This window comes from Sylvia atricapilla, chromosome 2, assembly GCF_009819655.1.
Source record: "Sylvia atricapilla isolate bSylAtr1 chromosome 2, bSylAtr1.pri, whole genome shotgun sequence".
In the NCBI taxonomy this organism is placed as follows: Eukaryota; Metazoa; Chordata; class Aves; order Passeriformes; family Sylviidae; genus Sylvia; species Sylvia atricapilla.
The window spans coordinates 64,478,881-64,496,945 of NC_089141.1; the positions used below are offsets into that span (position 1 = coordinate 64,478,881).

General features: G+C 36.7%; 1 protein-coding gene across 2 annotated transcripts; it reads left to right on the top strand.

The window, feature by feature from the left end:
• The first annotated feature begins 125 nt into the window (after positions 1-125).
• Positions 126-18,002, top strand: BORA (BORA aurora kinase A activator). 2 transcript variants are annotated; one of them, XM_066313382.1, is made up of 13 exons: positions 126-188; positions 874-1,044; positions 2,154-2,260; positions 4,526-4,571; positions 5,966-6,047; positions 7,258-7,323; positions 8,073-8,129; positions 9,796-10,013; positions 11,255-11,408; positions 12,429-13,030; positions 13,403-13,534; positions 14,973-15,150; positions 17,917-18,002. In XM_066313382.1, the coding sequence occupies exons 2-13, from the start codon at positions 889-891 to the stop codon at positions 17,928-17,930; spliced, it is 1,812 nt and encodes a 603-aa protein (XP_066169479.1). In that variant the 5' UTR covers positions 126-188; positions 874-888; the 3' UTR covers positions 17,931-18,002. The 2 variants fall into 2 exon arrangements, with proteins under 2 accessions (XP_066169479.1, XP_066169478.1); XM_066313381.1 differs by having other exon boundaries at positions 165-311.
• The last annotated feature ends 63 nt before the right edge of the window (positions 18,003-18,065 follow it).

Consider the following 18,065-nt stretch of genomic DNA (forward strand, 5'->3'; position numbering starts at 1 on the left):
CTTTGAATTCGTGCGGCGGCGCCGCTGGCGATTGGTCCGTTCGAGAGCGGGGCAGCCCTGCCATTGGCCCGGCGTCGCAGACCGCACTTCGTGATTGGTCAGATCCCGCAGAAGGGGGCGGGGCTGGTTAAAGGGCCGCCCGGCGCGGCGGGGGCGGGAGCGGTGCGGCGGTCGGATAACGGCGGCAGGTGGCCGTGGCCGTATCCTCGGCATTCCCGGCTCACCCGGCATTCCCGGCATCGCCACCTCGGCGGCGGGGCTTGGGAGAGCGGCGAGCGGCTCGGCGCGGTGGCACCGTCCCGGGGAGAAGTGTGAGAAGGGGCTCAGCGGGGCTGCTTCCCCCGGGGTTCCCGTCCCCTTTGCGGCCGGAGGCGCGGGAGCGGCCGGGGCCCGGGACGTGCCCTCCTGCCGGAGCCCCCGGCCCGTTGGGGCGGAGGGCGGGCGGTTTGAGCGCCGGGCGGAGCGGGACCGGCCCGCGGCGTTATCGGTGTCCCCGCCCGCAGCCGGGCCGGCCCCTGTGCCGGCAGGGCGGCCGTTTGGTCTCTCTGGTGCTTAGCCGGGGTTTTTTTGTTTCTTGGATTTTTGTCTTACTTGCTTGTTGCTTTGTCCTTGTTTGGGTGTTTGTTTTTTCTTAATCCTCCTCTTCAAGTTCTTCCTTAACTCGTTTTCATAGTTTCTGTTTGTAATTCTGCGTACCAGCCTTATTTATCAATTCTATGTCGTTAGGTCCAAGCCATAGCTAACTTCATTTTTGAAATGTTGCTGGTGCCTTAAAATTATTAATTCTCTTTTCCCGAACCTTTCAGTGTGGCCCTGAAATGTCAAAAGTGTGATTTCATTGTTTTCCTTAATTTTGCTCTCCCTTTTTTTCAGGTATAGGCTAGTGTTATGGGTGATACAGAAGAAGCTAAAATGCAGATAACACCAGAAACTCCAGGACGAGTCACAATCCTGAATCCTTTTGAAAGTCCCAGTGATTATTATACTCTTCAGGAGCAGATTGTTTCTAGTCCTTTGGTCTTAAAGTCAACGAAATCCTCATCTGTAAGATCTTATTTCTTGTGTAACTGTGCAGATACAGTGCTAATATTTTCAAATGCATTTAAAAGGGTATTTTATTTAGTGTACTTTAACACGTGTACTGAGCTAAAGAATTTTGGTGGCATTTGGAGTTTCTTCTCTACAGGACTATGTTGCTTTTAAATACTAATATTGCCACTTAATCTTCCTCCCTTCTTAAATTTACATTGTCTTTAATTATTTGCAATTGAGTGCCAAAGCCAGTAGAAAGTAGATAAAGACCAGTTGTTGGGTGTGGTACTCTGGTCCTACTTAAAGTAGAGAAAACCAGTTTCTACTTAAATGCTCAATAGGCTGCCTGCAAATAAACCTTAATTGCACTTCAGTTGTGAGCTGTTTGTTTATTCAGGTAAATGATTTTGTTAATCTATAACTTTTTTTTTTTTTTAGTTGCCAATTGCATAGTGGTTTGCAGTTGAAATTATTTTCTGATAAGCCGTAGAGATGAAACTGCTAATGAAACTAAAAAGACTCACTGGGTAGATAATTTGCCAAATAAATTTAAGTGGTACTTTATAATTGTTAAATAAAGGGGTTGAAGCTGCTTTATTCTGAGTTGGGTTTTGTTGTCCCCCATGTATGGCATTTATGAGGCAGATATTACAGGATGCACGTGGTGTTGCAGCTCTGGTCTTCTTAGAAATGGGAAATGAAAGGAAGATAGCTGTATTATTTGGATAACTTGGTTTAGGATGCTGGGTTTTCATGGAACCACAGTCTGGATTGTGGCAATCAAGACGCAATATAAGTTCATCCCAAGTTATAGATGTGTCCTTAGAAACTGATGTGTCCTTAGAAACTGAGAAGAAACTCACATCTCAGTTTATAAATATCAGCTGTAACCTTCCACTTAGTATTGTTTTGTAAATTATTGTGATACCACTACCAGCAGGATAAGAAGCCTGACTGACTTACTTTTTCTTAGACTAGATCATATAAATAGAAATACTTCTGATTGTTTTTGACGGAAACTATATGGAAGCTGTGATTATATTGTTTTGTTGAGATTTGTCCTGTGGTTTTATTTTTATTTTTAGAATATTAAGCATTAAGATGCCTGTTTCTTTTTTTAGACACCAGGAAAATTCAGATGGTCTATTGATCAGCTTGCTCTAATAAATCCTGTGGAAATAGACTCTGAAGACATTCGACGCCAAGGAATGTATTTGAGCCATGCTGGGTAACTTACACTCTATTTCTATGCAGCTAACTTAGCTTTAATACTAGAACACTTGTTCTTTTGCTTTATTAACATTTCAGCCTAAAATTAAAACCTTTTTTATTCAAATCTTTTAACACATTTTTTTACATTATGTGGATATAATATTTAGATGAGGCTATCTCTGTGTTGCTTCCTTTTAATATTAAGGGCTGCTGATCCACTCTGATTGCAATTGGAAGACACTAGATAGAAGCGTTTAGTGGAAGCAAGAAAATGTCTTGCCAGTGATCGTTACCAGGGCTCCCTCTTCTGCTCCTTGTTACAGCACAGTTTATCTTCTCAGAATGCTCCATAGTGAAGCTCCTTTGGTCTCTGGGGCTCCTGCTGAAGGGTAGACATGGGAAAAGCAGATGGGGAAGCCCCAGTACTCCCTTTCAAAGGTATAGATTAGACTTAATGTGAAGGAGAGGGCACCAGTGCTAGTTGAAGTAGTTTTAGGACCTTAGCTTTATTTCTTCCTCTGAAAATAACCTGCATGAGGAAAACGGCTGGGTGAAACATCTGGGTGTTTGGAACTTATATTGAGGGATCATTTTACATGCAGGTGGTAGAGAATGACATGCCAGGTGAAAGTAGCCAAGGGGAGGCCTTAATGGTAAATCCTGTAGACTCTCCTGTACATGTTTCAGATAGAAACTTGCACAAAGAGCTGTTCCTCATGGTATGAAGCACTGCAGGAATTGAATGGTAAACCAGTCCTGTCTAGATTGGGTTGCTCAGTCCCATCCACCTTGATCTTGAATGTTTCCAGGGATGGGGCATCTACTACCTTTCCAAGCAATCCATTCTAGTGTTTCAACACCCTCATCATCAAAAATCCTGTGAAGTAACTTACTGTTTTTAATGTCTGAACCTACATCTCTCTTTTTGAATAGTAAAAGCTGTAGGACTAAAACTGTCCCCAGCTGTATCTGAATCGCCAGGTCTTAATGTTTCCTGTGCTTCCTCTAGTATCCAGTAGGTTTGAGACTAATGCTTTTTATACATTTTAAGGCCTTAAGCCTTATAATTTTAGGGAGTTAATTACATTGTTTCTGGAACCTTGGGTGAGATAACTTGAGTGATAATGCCAGTGATAATGAGTGATATAGATACAAACATGCATTTTCTCAGTGGGTCCTTCCAGTCTGTCCCACTGTTTCATAATCACTGTGGTTCATTTTTTTTTTTTTAATCATCTGCTGTGACTAGAAAGAGGCTAGTTTGGCTATGTGTAGATTTGCAAATAAAAATGATTGTTTGTTTTCTTGGTACAATAACTCTGCAAGTTCCTCTATAGATCTGTCACTTCAGCATCCTTAAGCAGATGTAATTGAAGGTGGTATGTCCAAACATTGCAGATGTATTCAAAGTAGGATAAGCATAAAAGAGCTGTGAGAGTTTATGTATTTGGCCACATCTATGTGTGCTTGTGTATCTAATAAAATCTGATTGATTTCTAAAATTATTCAAGGGTAATTCAGGTATATGAACTGTGAATGGAAGCATTGGGTGATTCAGCTAAAACGATGAACATTTATAAGCTTCAAAAAATTTTACAGTAAATTACATTGTGGTAACTGAAAGTCAGGCTTGAAGGTGACCGTTAGAGGAAATATAAATATAGAATCTCACACATCATGAAGTAGCTACAATACTTTTTTAAAAATTAAAAGTTAAAAGCTGCATAAGGAAATACATTCATTGTTGGAAACTGAAATATGATACTGAAGAAAGTGTGGCAGACTGGGTATTTGACTAGGGAGAACTCTGCTGGGAAAGTGGGCTGTGTCAGGTATTTCTGCAAATTCCAGGAGTGTTTTCAGTTGCCCTTTAACTCTTTGCAGGTCAGTTTAGTTTGCTTGGTTTTATAGTGCAAGTCTAATCTCATGTTAACTTTAATAGTAAAATATATTCATATGACATTATTTTGGAAGATCAGTTATGATTCAGTTTTTGTCCAGATATGCTGAGTAAACAGAGTATTTGCTATTATGTACTTTTAAATGGTACAAATCTTTTTCAAATCAGCTGAATTGAGAAGTGCATTTATATTTCTAAATTTATAGTATGAGATTATTGCATGTAAGAGTAAAAACATCATAAGATTTATGGTTTAGTGCAATTTAATTTATAAAGTTTCTCTTGTACATCTATAAATTATTATATGGTTAGACTTTACATCATTTTTTTTTACTTGTGTGATGGTTTTGATAATTGAGTTGTTTCTCATTTATTACTTAGAATTGATAAGGAGACAGAAGACAGAAGGCAAAAAGCTATTGAGGAGGTAATAGAACTCTGTGCTATCAAATATTGATTTGTCCACAGAAAAGATCCACATCTTTTACAGGATTTCAAAACCCAGAGGCCTATTACATTTCAGTAAGAAAGTAATTTTGCACCCTTGTCCCTTTGCAGTTGTATTTGGAATCCCCATGCTTCTTTTCTTCCCCTCTTCTTTCAGACACAAGTATGTCAAAACAACAGATTTTTTTGTTGTTGTTGTTTGTTTTGGTTTGTTGTTTTTTTTTGTTTGTTTGTTTTGTTTTATTTTTCTTGGCTAGTGGTAATGTAGCTGTAATATAACTCCTATAGTTAACTTCAGGTTAAAAACAATGATTGAGAATTTGGGGGTTTACAGTAACTGTTGGAGTGATACTGCATTTTTTGAAATACTGGAGAATTTGTGATTTTTTTTTTTCTTAGTTGGATGGAAGACTTGTATTTTTCCATCCATTTTTTCATTTTATTTTTTGCTGTTCATTTGGCTAGCAGAGAAGGAAAAGTGAAGTGTTTAAAATATTCACTACAGAAATCTTCAGTGTTATTTCAATTAAAAAAATAGACCTGCCTATCAGAGACTTACGTTGTCTATCAGCTTCTGTCTCTGCAAACAAAATGTTTTGATTCCATAAAGGAGCTAGGATGTTCTGTTGTTCTAAATTTGCATTAAAAGGGGGTTTTCCTCTTTGTAAGTTATAACCTAATGGATTATCTAGGTGAACAGACTGAAACCCTGTCTCCGATAAAAAATATACCTTTATTAGTTGCACGTTTCAAGCTGAGTTTTTTCATTTACTTTGAGTCTTGAATTTATTTGAGAACAGGATTTACCATATATTTGTTAAAGCTTTGTCACAGTGTTTATTTCCTCAGCATCAGGGTATTTCTCAGTGCAGCTGTGATGACAGTTTCTGGTTCACAGAAAAAGACTGAAGTGCCAGTACTCAAACGTGTTTTACCACTAACCAATTTAGCCAAATACACTAACACTAATAGTGTTGCCAAAAAGCCTTGGTTTATTACTTTTGCTGTTACTGCAGTGTCTATCACTTCTGTGAAATAGCTCACTTGTCAAAATAAAACTTAACAAACTGAAAATTTTAAAATAATTATTTTTAAACTACTATGCAAGAAACATAGTAGTGACAATTCAATTTTTAAAATGAGTACCTGTTGTTAAATGCAACTTGTGAATAGTTTTCATTCTGCAGACTTGAAAGATCTGAGGTGCTATGAGTCATAAAGAACATAGGGTCTTCAATTTTTTTTTTCTTTAACCTCTTTGGGCCTAAAATAATGAAATGTTCTACTTTTTTTTTCCTTGTTCAGGGTACTAGTCTAAGTTTAACTTGAAAATTTTAAAAAGTGCTGAGATGGTTTGTTTTTATTCTACTCCAGTTTTTCACAAAAAAACTCATAGTTCCTTCTCCTTGGACGGAACATGAAGGCAAGCAAGTTTCTCAGTTTAATTCAACTAAATGTAAGTTGCTTTTGTGTGTCCACCCAAAATGATATATAGCTTTTGGAGAAATTATCAAGCATAAGCTTTTTTCCCAACCTCAATTTAAATTTTAAGAACCAGTGATAAAATATGTCACAACCAGTTGATTATCAGCTGTTGTCTCCAAGTACTTTCTTTATTTAAAATTATTTATTAATTGAAAGGCTCAAAAAATACAGTTTTTCTTTTTTGTTATTCTTGATCTTTGTTCTTAAATTCTTCTACTTTAATAATCTATCTGCAATCATTTTAATTTACACACATAACTTTGTATCTATAACTGTGTTGATACTGGTAATAGTAAAGTCTTCTACTCCACTTTTTTCTTCAGGTACTTGCACAACCTCTTAATCCAACTGCTTTCCTCACAGTATAAGCATATTGGAAATGGAATTCTATATTCTTTTACCCTTAATAGCAGCATAAATTTCTGTTGTCATCCTGCTAGCTCACTGCCACTAGTTGTGGGTTTTCTAAGTTGGTTTCATTCATGCCACTGTTAGATTTTGTTATTAATGCTCTTATTGAAGTTTATATATAACCAGCAGAATACAGAACAAATTGATTACAAGATGAAAAATATGAGCTATAAAGTATTGTTTGGTGTGAAAGTCTTTAAATAGGTGGGGATTTCTGCAGGATTTGGAAAAAGCTAAGCTGTTAAAATTTTTTATCAGGGAAATGTATCGTGTGGATAGTGTATTTTTAATTGTCTGTTGTAAGATGGTCACTTTAAGGGCAGAGAGCATAAGGCATAATCTGAAATCTGGTAAAGTGAATGGTGAAAGAAAATCGTCTAACGTGTTCTTCAGCTGCATAAAAATGTTGAAATGTATCTTCACCTTTCTCCAGTCCAGACTGAATGACTTCCTAGAAATGTGTTTTGCTTGAACACAGCCTGTTTAGCTAAGCATCAACTAGTTAGTTTTAAATCTCTGTTGTATAGAGACAGGAGGACGCAAAGTTTTGGGCAGTGTTGATGCTACTTCACTAAGCCTTTCTTTGAATAGAAACATGCTGAAATTCTCTTGAATCTATAATGGTAACCTTTTCTCAGTACTCCTTTCTAATCTCTTCCAAACATTACTGCAAAAATTTTGTTTGGTTGTATTAAGTATTCTAACCTGATGTTGCTAGATTTCAAAACTATGTGCAGTGCATGTTTAAATTTAAGTTCTATGTTTTCCAGCCATAGATATAAATAACATTTCTCCGATTGGAAGACAGCTGAGCTTGCAGCCTGGGAAAAGCAATGGTGAGTAAAAGGCAATGCCAAAAATTACAGGTTCTCTCTCGAGAAAAATAACACATTTTTAGTGGCTATTAAATTTCAAAAGGGAATTATTTATTTGCTAGTGTTACAGTAGAAATAGGTATTCTTAAACTGTATGGTACTACTAATTTTAATATCCATTTCTCATAGGAATTTAATTCTATTATATTCTGTTGTATTTTTTCAAGTAAAGAAAACCGTCCCCTGTAGACTGTGGAGTGCAGTTTTTCCAGCTCTGTACTTTTTCTGGATTAAAAAGTATATATGAGCTTCAGATTTACAAGTAAATTACAGTTTTCAAAAACCTTTAGTATGTTGGATTGTTTTGGGTTAGAGAATCATGATTATTTTCTATGCCAAATAAATATCAGAAATTTTAATGCATCTTTTAAACTGCATCCTTTTAGGTAACTAGTTACTGTTTTTCCCCAAGGTATTTTGATTTTTCTACCACTCCCTTTTGAATCCTTCCTTTCTTCAGAGACCTCTTTTTTCAGTTAACATAAAAGCTCCCAGAGAGGCATTCTTGAAACGCTTGGGATTTTATCTCTAAGCCTAGTGTGCTGCATGTTGTGTTGTCAAATCAGAATTGTACTTTAATTAACACTTTATGTTACTGTAACTGTAATTTAAATAGCTCAATTGCAAAGTAATTTAAGAGGGAATTTTTATTTCTACAGCTTTAGTAAAAGGTCACTGTAAGCTAATTTTGTTGGTTTTATTCATTGCAGCTGCTTGTCAGACAGTACTGTCTTTGCCAGTGGATTTTAATTTAGAGAAAGTACTAGGTATGTCATGCAATATCTAAATCTAATGAATGTATAAGTAGAAAACTTGGTTTTATGTTGATGGCTGGGTTTGTCTTGTGAAATACTGAAAATGAAATGTATGAATCAAGGTTTTAAGTATGTGTTCTAAATAGACAGTTACCACATGTTGCATGGGACATGTGACTTGAATGATATGATTTGAGTGTGGATGTAAAGATAAAAAAGCAGGGATATGGAGGATAACTGGGAACTATTCTGCTAGCAGGTGATTGAGGGGAGACCTCATTGCTTTCTACAGTTTCCTCAAGAGGGAAAGAGAAGGGGCAGACATTGATGAACTCTTTTCTCTGGTGACCAGTGACAGGACCTGAGGGAATGGCCTGAAGTTGTGTCAGGTTTAGATTGGATACCAGGAAAAGTTTCTTCACCCAGAGGCTGTTTGGTCACTCTAAGAGGCTCCCCAGGGCAGTGGTCACAGCACCAGGCTGGCAGAATTCAAGAGCCTTTGGACAACGCTCTCAGGCACATGCTGTGACTCTTGGGAGGTCGTGTGCAGGGCTGCAAGTTGGGCTTGATGATCCCTGTGTGTCTCTTCCAACTCAGGATGCTCTATGATTCTATGAAACTTGTTAGCAATTCTGAATGCCTGAAAGGTAATAAGCAGAAGATAGCTTGCGCCTCTCCCAAAAAGAGCAGTAATTTGTCTTAGCAGAGCTGTTTGGTTTACAGATGCTGGCCAGGAGTCTCAAAGCCCAACCTTGCCTTGAGTAAAGCTGAGCTGGAGCTCTGGCTTTAGTGTACCTGAAACCATGGTGGGGACTAGAAGTTGTGTGGTGGCAGAAAAGCCATGACTGCTGAGGAAGGAGGCAGGAGTCCAAATTAACTGTCTGATACATTGTAAGTGCTACATCAAGCATTTACTGCCACCTTCTCAAGGGGTCTGTAAGGGCCTGATCTTACAGCTCATAGGTGGGAACAGTGGGTACAGCCAGCGCAGAGTATATTGGCTGCATGTGTTGCTATCCTAGTAGTGAAATTCAGAACCCTGACTATGGGCCAACAAAACAGAACCATATTTATTGCCTTTGTTTTTTGTCTTAACAAATGCTTCCATCGTTACATAGTTTGTGAGTTCATGAAAAATTTCTCCTAGAGGGTATATCCAACTAGAATAGAGCGAGAGAAAACCCCTAAAATCTGGTTAATCCGAGCATATTTTAATTGGGTCGTAGTTTGTGCTTTCCTTCTGTAAACAGCTAACTACTTGCACTTTCTTCAAGTCTAACATGGTTTGCTTCTGGATGTATCATGAAGACCATCAAAGCATGTGGGAGACCTGAAAAAGAGTCTTGGGTAGTAAAATAATTCCTGTTTGACTGCTCAGATGTGAGGAATAATACAGTTCTGGGGAAGAATCAATAAGAAGATAGAGGCCAATTTTTTTTTTTTTTTTCAGACTTTAATAGTAAAGGATGATAGGCAGAAGTGGAATTAACCTTAGTAGACAGAGGTGACTTTTTGTAGGCATGACCTGTCCTTTGGGATAGGTGCCTAAACAGATTAATTAGTTCCTGTATTGGTAAATTAGATTAAATGCTTTCATTTAATTATATATGTCTCTGTAATGGAATGTATTTTTTTTCTACATTCATATTGGAAACAATTTTCCCCCCCACATTTGTAGGTGATTATTTCAGAACTGATGAATTTGCAGATCAGTCTCAGGAAAATCTGAGCTCTTCATCGCTCAGAAGAAAGCTGTTTTTAGAAGAAAATGGCAACGTATCTGCGTGTTTGTCCCCTTCTCTGTGTAGTCCATGTGGTAGTCAGCCACTTGGAGTGCTTTGTTCAATAGAATTATCTCCAGTCCGGTGCAGAAGCCCCCTGGACACATCTAGTTCAGTAAGTAGTCTGTTTTGTGGGATGTATTTTATAAGAGAGTAGCTATTAGACTAAAATTTTGTTTTTTATAACTTTTTTTTCCAAATTCTGAAAAAAATGTGCACAAAAGTCTTGAAAGAATATATTACTGACTTTTTACTATTTCATGTTATTTTGTTATGCTACTATTCTTTTGTACTGGGAATTATGTTTTAATTTTGTTATGAAAAGGAAGTAGGAATTAAAACATACAAAAGACTTGATGAAAGCATGTTAAAACCTTTTCTTTTGTTTCATAAAATCTGTCTACAAAAGTCATGTCTAAATCCATGAATTGCTGCCTACAATACCAGTTGATATGAACATGTGATATCATTGTATTTCCTTTAAATCTCTTAAACTCATTTATAGTGAAAGAAATGACTAGTGGATCTTTGAAGTGCAGTGCTAAATATGCCTTTTTCTTTCCCATTGGCCAGAGTTTTCAGAGTAATAGACATATGAGAACATAGAATGTACTGTCCATTTTTTAAATTAAACAAAATGAATCTTATCACCATGTGGCCATAGCACAGCTAAAGTGGTTTATGTGATACATTTTCATCTGTCTGGTGCATGGAAAAAACCTACTTACACTAGGATAGTGTAGGTTAAAAAAAAAAAGGGTAACCTAGTAAAAAATTCCTACAATATAATTGTAGTGATAGAAGCGATGGGTCGATGGGTGGGTTTTGATCTGGGGATTTTTTGTTGTTGTTTGGTTGGGGGTGTTTTTGTTTTGCTTGCATGATACTCTTAAGCAAGGTCATTCTCTTTTCTTAGAGAAACACTTTTGTATCTGCTGCTGAATTAGGTAGATTGGATTACTTTAAAATATAAATAGTGGCTGACTTTCATCTGCAGTGATATGAGTAAGAAATTTAGACTAAACACTTGACTGGATACACAGAGAATTAATGCTATTTAGGTTTCTCATAGTTCTTAAATGTAGTGGATGAAATAGTCCTAGGTGATATTACATGACAATCTGTGTCCACTGCCCTTTTCCCCTGTGTGCAGGCATAAGGTCTAGGTGAAGAGCTGCAATTGGAATATTTAAGCTAAACTAAAGATTGTCATTGCAAAGGATTTGTCTTTCCCAGTGTTGCCATATTAAGTGTATTAGTTAGAAGAATTTTATATATACATATTAGCTCAGCTTACATTATGGAAATAATGTCTGTGGGTTTGATTTTTTTTTTTTTTTTTTTTTTTCCCTGAAGGCTCAGTTTTCATCAAGTCCTATTCAGGGAGGAACAAGAGCTTATAGTCTGGGAAGTATAACCAGTCCCCCGTTTTCAGAGGGGTCTCCTGCACATAATGGTTCTCCTGCTTTTTCACCAATTGCTTTTCACATAAGAAAAACACCACTCTCAGGTATGGTTTAATTGTATATGTATTACTCTATCTTGAGTAATATATTTTTGTTATAAAAACTTGTAAATTCGTAGTGGAACCTTTTTCTGTTTGGAGATAAGTTCCTGTGCTCAGCAGTCTCCTCCTATACAAAGCATATTATGTTTGCTGTTCAGCAGTGAAATATTTAAAACAATAAAATCATATGCTTGCAACTGATCAGCTAGGCAAAATATTTTGGAAGAAGGCATTCAGACCTAATTAGAATGAAGAAAAGCTAAAAGGGTTAATTTAATGTGGGAGGGGTTTTAAAGCCACATGCCTGAGTCAAGTTACAATTCTGATTTTGCCCTGCCACAAGTATTTAATTGTCAATGCACAAAGAATGTTTAGCTTGAGCTTTCAAATCATGCTATCATGAAGATTATTTGAAATGAAATGACTAATGAAGAAATCACAAATATTGTGTCCTCATTGCTCTAGAAAATATCACTGTTTCATGGTGTGTCCATACCTGGGAAGTCTTAATGCCTTGTTTATAAATGATTATGCACGTTTGGCATAATTAGACATATTTATACATGACTTTTACACATTTTGATTAATGATATTTTACACCATTATCTCTGGAGATTGCACAGATGTTTTCTCACTTCTTTTATCTTCATTGCTGCCAAAAATTTAAATGCCTATTGATTGTGTATTGGCGTTTGTTGAGGAAAAAACCTTAGAACCAGCCTTCATCCATTTTTCTTTGAATACTGTATAGTAATGTCATTTGAAAATACAAGATCTCCAATATAGCAGACCATGTCATAGAAAATAAATTTGGTGGGATAAAAACTTGGCTTTACAATGGTAGCTGAAATACGTGGGTGGTAGGTTTGGTTTTTGGGGTTGCTTGTTTGGTGGGGTTGGGAGACAATAGTCAGTGAAATACTCTGTAGTTGGCTATAAATTATTCAGTGGACTGTAGGGCCTTGAGAACAATGTTTTTCTATCAGATATCAGGTGGAGTTAAACTTTTGTCTTTTTTTTCAGACCAAAGAAAGTTTACATTTCGTTCTCCAGATATTCCTTCTTCCTCAAATAGAATGACACCCCCAAGTACAAGAAGTCCTTACATAGATGGTTGTTCTCCAATTAAAAATTGCTCTCCTATGAGGCTTGGAGCCTGTAGAGGAACTGCCCAGTATCAAACTTCTGTTATTAGAATACCAATTGCAGTTGAAAATCATGATGAGGATGAGGAAGACAAGGAAAACACTTCTCCAGCAGAAGCTCGGTTCCCAGAAATGGGTAATGGAATAAACTTACATCAGGAAGACAGTGATAGTTTTGGACATGGTACACATCTTGTGGTGGCAACTGTGTCTATTGCACCAGATCACTCAGAAGGTTGTCATCAAAGGTTGTCATCATTTCAGGATATAGAAGGCTTAAAGGAAAGTAATACTGTAGACATGGCTGATGCAGCTGAAGTGTCAGAGGAAAGCACTTGGATAAAAGAAACAATTGGCAGCAGCAATACACCAATGACCAGTTTTATGACAGGCATTACTTTCAGTATTGAAAGCTCTCGGATGTGCATGTCACCTCTTGCAGAAAGCAGTGTAATTCCTTGTGATAACAGTAGTATTCAGGTAAAAATATATTTTTTTGTTTCTATGTAAAACTGAGCTCAACCTAACTTGGAATACGTATACTAATCTAGAAGTAACTGGATATGCCATGCAGGCAGTATCATGTATTTTATCCCTTCCTTCCATCCCCTCTTTCTGTGGAGTTAGCATAGCAATTATAATTATTTTTGTGTTGCTGTGTACAGTAGTATATTGAAATAAATCCAAACTAATGCTGACAGACCTGCTTACAATTTGCTTTTGTTATTAACTGGTCATAGTTGGTTGGTTGGTTGAAGTTCTGTTAATCAAATGCAAATCATTTCAGGTATCCGAGGGATTTGTTTGTGTTAAATGACAGTACATTTTTCAAGCCCTGCTTTTTTATTTCAGGTGGACAGTGGTTACAATACACAGACTTGTGGAAACAGCATTATGGATACTGTGGGGGCTGAAAACAGTTGCAGAGAAAATGATGTGAATACTGTCATGTTTCAGAATAAATCTCAGCTGCTTAGAACAAAGGTAGGAATTGTGTTAAAAAGTGATAGGCTTCCCATCTAAAGCATCCATTCCCCATTTTATTTGGTTTCAGGGGCCCTGAGGGGAGAGACTGTCAGATGATCATAAAGATGTTAATGTAGCATTGTTTCAGAGACTATGTTGAATAAATGCAGGACAAATATCTTAAACTGGCAATAAATTTAATATGTTTTATGATAAAAGCAAAGGTGATTTTGTAGGAAACAGGTATATGCATGAATAGTGTAGTGAGGCTGCATATCAGTATTGTAGTTCTTTTGTTCTTATTTCTTCATTTATTGCTAAGTTTTAAATGTGTATGTGGAGAAGGGCATTTCTGGGGAAAAACTGCTGCTAATTTTTATAAACTTAATGTCAAGTCCTAGACCATACCTGGTATGCTGACTTAGTGGGGGGTATAGTCTTTTAATTACAAGCTCTTCGAGGCCCTATCTGAAAAACACATTACAAAAGATAGTACATATCTAGCCAAGCTCCTAACCTCTTAATCTTGTCACTGATAGGAAAGAGTTCTGCTTCTGACAGAGAACTGGAAGCAAGGCTAGTTTCTTTAGAGAAGAGAGCAAAGATCATCTCCGTAATTACGGGCACATGGTGCTACAAACTTAGCAGTTTATGCTCTGCTATGTCTTGCAAGTCCTTCAAGGGGAGACAGCACTGACCATTAGTACCAGGTTATAAAAAACCTCAAGTAAACCCATTCAGCCCAGACTTCATTTCTGGATGTGACATGCTAAAAGCTGCTCCTCTGCCAAGGGGAAGTGCAGACGGATGGTGTCTTACACACCACTGACATCAAAATTTAAACTCTGTTCCTTTAAGACTAGGACAAATGTGCCCTCACAAAAGCAAGAGATATTTTGTCATTAACTTCTAAAAATACTCATCTGAGATCCTGCCTCAGTGACCCTGTTGGATGTGGATTTTATGTGTGCATGTACTTACCAGAATCAATTGTCTGGTATCAAACCCTTCCTCTAGAGGGACTTGCCAGTGTCACACAGCTGCCTTTTCCCACTGTTAGTCTTTGAACTGCTGGGTCCTGACTAAACCAAATTTTGCATTTTTGATTAGGAGTAAAGTGTGAAGGCATTAAGTGCTTCATTCAGATACTACAACTAAGAATCCCCAGGGAATGAAAAGCAAAAAGCACAGACATTGCTGGCTGAAAAATTCAAGTCTGGCTCATTCAGACATTCATGTGAGCCCTTGAAATGAGGTCGTTTTTGCAGACAGCACGTTTCAAAGATCTTTGTAGAGAAAACATGTTACTTCATTTCTTTCTCATTTCAGAAAGGTAGAGTTGGTACTTAAGGTACTTACTATACTTGAAATTTGCAGATAGTAAGCTTGGATCTTGTTTCTTTTGGGGAATTTCTGTCAAAATGGTTTTATAACTAACTTTTTCTTGTTCACCTAGGAGTGTTCTGTTTTAAGCCATAAGGACAATCAGTTGCTGAGAACAAAATCTCCAGAGAAGCAATCCTGCTTTCAAAAAACCAAACCACACAGCACAGTATTTGGTCAAAATGCAACTTGCAACGTTTCTGCTTGGAAACATAAAAATGAAAATCAAATTCAGGGATTTCACAAAAGTGGTATGTAGTTTTCTGATGGAGAACTTAAACTCCGGTTTCTAATTTTTATACATATGACCTCAATTACCTGGATTATACATAGTATTTTGCTTTTGTAATGCACATGTAATAAGCTGTTGGTATATACTAAGGGAGTTTTTAATGTGGGATTTTTCAGGTCTTACTAAGAAATTTATTAGTGTCATTAAGTGATCCTTTCTGAAAATTAAGGTCTCTAAATTTGTTACAGAGAAATAACAGGGTTTTTTTCTGAATTGTATTCCTTCTATGACTAGGGTGGATTCCATGAGCCTAGGATAACTTGCATAGGAAGCAGTATAATTGCAAAATCACCTACAATTTAAGATTTGTCCCTCCTAAAGGCAAGAGGGACATTTCTTCTTTGTGGGAAAGAAAAATTGAAAGGGGTATTAGTCTGGTTTTGGATTGCTTTTCTCCAGCCAGATATATTGTGTGGCTTCATAAATACTACCACTAGTACCAAGAGTAAGTCACTGGACAAAAGTGACCTGCTTGGGGTGAGATAAGAGCAAACACCAAGTTTAGTTCTCTTAGAAATATAAAATGAGCTTTATGTCAAAAGAAGCTGTTTAGCAATTCTCTGAGCAGCTTTTTCCTTGGTTTGACAGAAATCTATGATGTCAGTTAGGTTTACCAAGTACTTAAGTGAAATGTATTATTAGTTACTTTAAAAGATAGTGTCGTTGCTTGGGTAATTGTATTAGTACTAAACTTGATCACCTGACACTGCCAAGTGTCTCTGGAGAACACTTGTGTCCAAATTGATACTCTGGTACTCTTTGAAAGGAACCTAAGAAGGGGCAATAAGATTCATTGGTCTCAGTATACCGCTAAGAAAATGGTGCAGCCTCCCTCTGTAAAAGTAAACCATTACTTTTACTTCAGTCTTATGTTTAATTCCTAGTATTATGTTGCTTACAGAAATTACCAGAATATTTAGATAAATCTAAAAATATAATTAACTTTTGCATGCTATTTATTACCAAAAGCATTAATACAAGCAAACCTTTGATCCTTTCAAGAAAACCATCAATGAATTAAAATGATGGATTGGGGGGGGTCAGAAGCCCAGAACTCCCTTTGTGAAATCAAATCAGATTTGGTTGAATTTGCTTGTATTTGTTTAAAAGAACCTTCTGCAATTTATAAATGTGAATAGGGGGAAAAATGTAATGTTGTGGCCCTAGTGACCAAGAGAGAACGAAGAGAGATGCACTGCTATTTCTGGGCTCTGTATAGAGCTCTGGTAAACTTTGTTGGATTAATGAAAAAGAGAAGTCCTTTTTAACAAGTGTTGCAAGTGAAGCAGTCTTCCTCTCTTTCCATAGCAAGGATGTCCCAGGATACTGGATGGAAGTTCTGCTTTCTGTTCTATTCCACAACCCACAGAAAAGCTTGTACCAAAGTGACAGATGGTGGCTGATGAGCAGCTATTGGCACACTAGGCCTGAAACTTATTGGTCAGATCTAAATTTGATGGCAAAACAGCATTAAAAGAAAAATCTCAAAAGAGGAGGTGTGAACAGAATCTCTTGGCATTAAAATCAGTGTGTAAGACCTGAGACGTGTGTTGTTTGAATAGAACAGTTCTTGAAATACTTTCATTAATAATTTCCTAGTGAAGGCTTTCTGAAAAGCGTATTTAAGAAAAAGGGAAATGTCTGTTTGCATCACCTGATTGTAGTTCTCACATTGCAAAAATAATGTTTAGAAATGAAAACATGATTAACATGAACAAACATGACGTGCATTATTTTTACTTCTGTAGCAATGTAATCACTATTTCTGTACTGCATGTGGGATTGACAGTAATGGAATTAGCTATTTCATGATCTTCAAACAGTGCCCTACTAGAAGCTGGAAATACACGGAAGTGATAACTCTTAAGGGATGGATTTTGTTAAAAGTAGAAAACAAACTCGGACTTCTGGGATACAAATTTTATAGAATAGGGCCTTCAGAATTTTTAAACTTTAGCTTCTGTGTTTTGTCACTCAAAGCAGGATGCAACCTGTGTGAGACTTAAGAGTTACATATGACCTTGTGTCATTTCTGTTTCTCATGATAATTTTAACAATCAGTTTGAAAGGACTGTATAAAGGATTTATTTTTGCAATTGTGATTACTAAAATAGTAATGTAAAATTAACGTTAAGCAGGGTAGCCCAAATTATGATCTGTTTCTGAATTTTTCTGAGTTACATGTGTAATTAAGATTTGGTTTTACTTTTTAACTAAATTTTTGATTGTTTTTGTAATATGTTCAATGATCAGAGACTTTTGAAGTATTCGCAAGTAAAAAAAGCAATCCCGAAAGTATTTAATTCTGTGTTAGCATTTTCTTGAAGGTAAGAAAAAAATAGAGCAGAAGTGGGTGAATGTGAGAGGTGATTAAGGATGCCCCCATCTGGATTGCCTGTATTTTTTTGTCCTGTTTTGTAGTCTTCAGTTAGATAGGAAATATTTATTTTATCAAGACATACCTATTTTTTTATTATGTATGTACAACTGATTTGTAGAAGAAACCTGCTGTGCAAATTACCATGGAAATCACTTGACCATTCTGTTTCTATAGTTGTTCTTAATGCATTGGTTGGCATACATTGCACAAAACAGTCATTGTTTACATTAAATTAATATCAGTAGTTTTAACGAGAGTCCTTTAACATGTCTAATTGTAAATTGAATAGTGAAACAGAATAAAGACATTTCTTTAATACCTGTATTGTTCAATTACTTCTTTCAGTTCTGAGGTGCTAAAGAGAATGCACAGATATGCTGACTTCTATCAGACTCAATCCTTCCTTAAGGCTACTAAAAAGAAACTCTACAATCCTTTCTTCACTTTGCAGAAGTATTTATTTTTGCCCACAGGACAAAGGTGTAGATACACAT

What these genes read in the sequence shown, in the direction of transcription:
- BORA (XM_066313382.1), top strand. Translation starts at nt 889, where the DNA reads ATGGGTGATACAGAAGAAGCTAAAATGCAGATAACACCAGAAACTCCA. An exon ending in AAGAAAAACACCACTCTCAG is followed by an intron (nt 11,409 to 12,428) that starts GTATGGTTTAAT and finishes CTTTTTTTTCAG; the next exon opens with ACCAAAGAAAGTTTACATTT. An exon ending in GTGATAACAGTAGTATTCAG is followed by an intron (nt 13,031 to 13,402) that starts GTAAAAATATAT and finishes TTTTTATTTCAG; the next exon opens with GTGGACAGTGGTTACAATAC.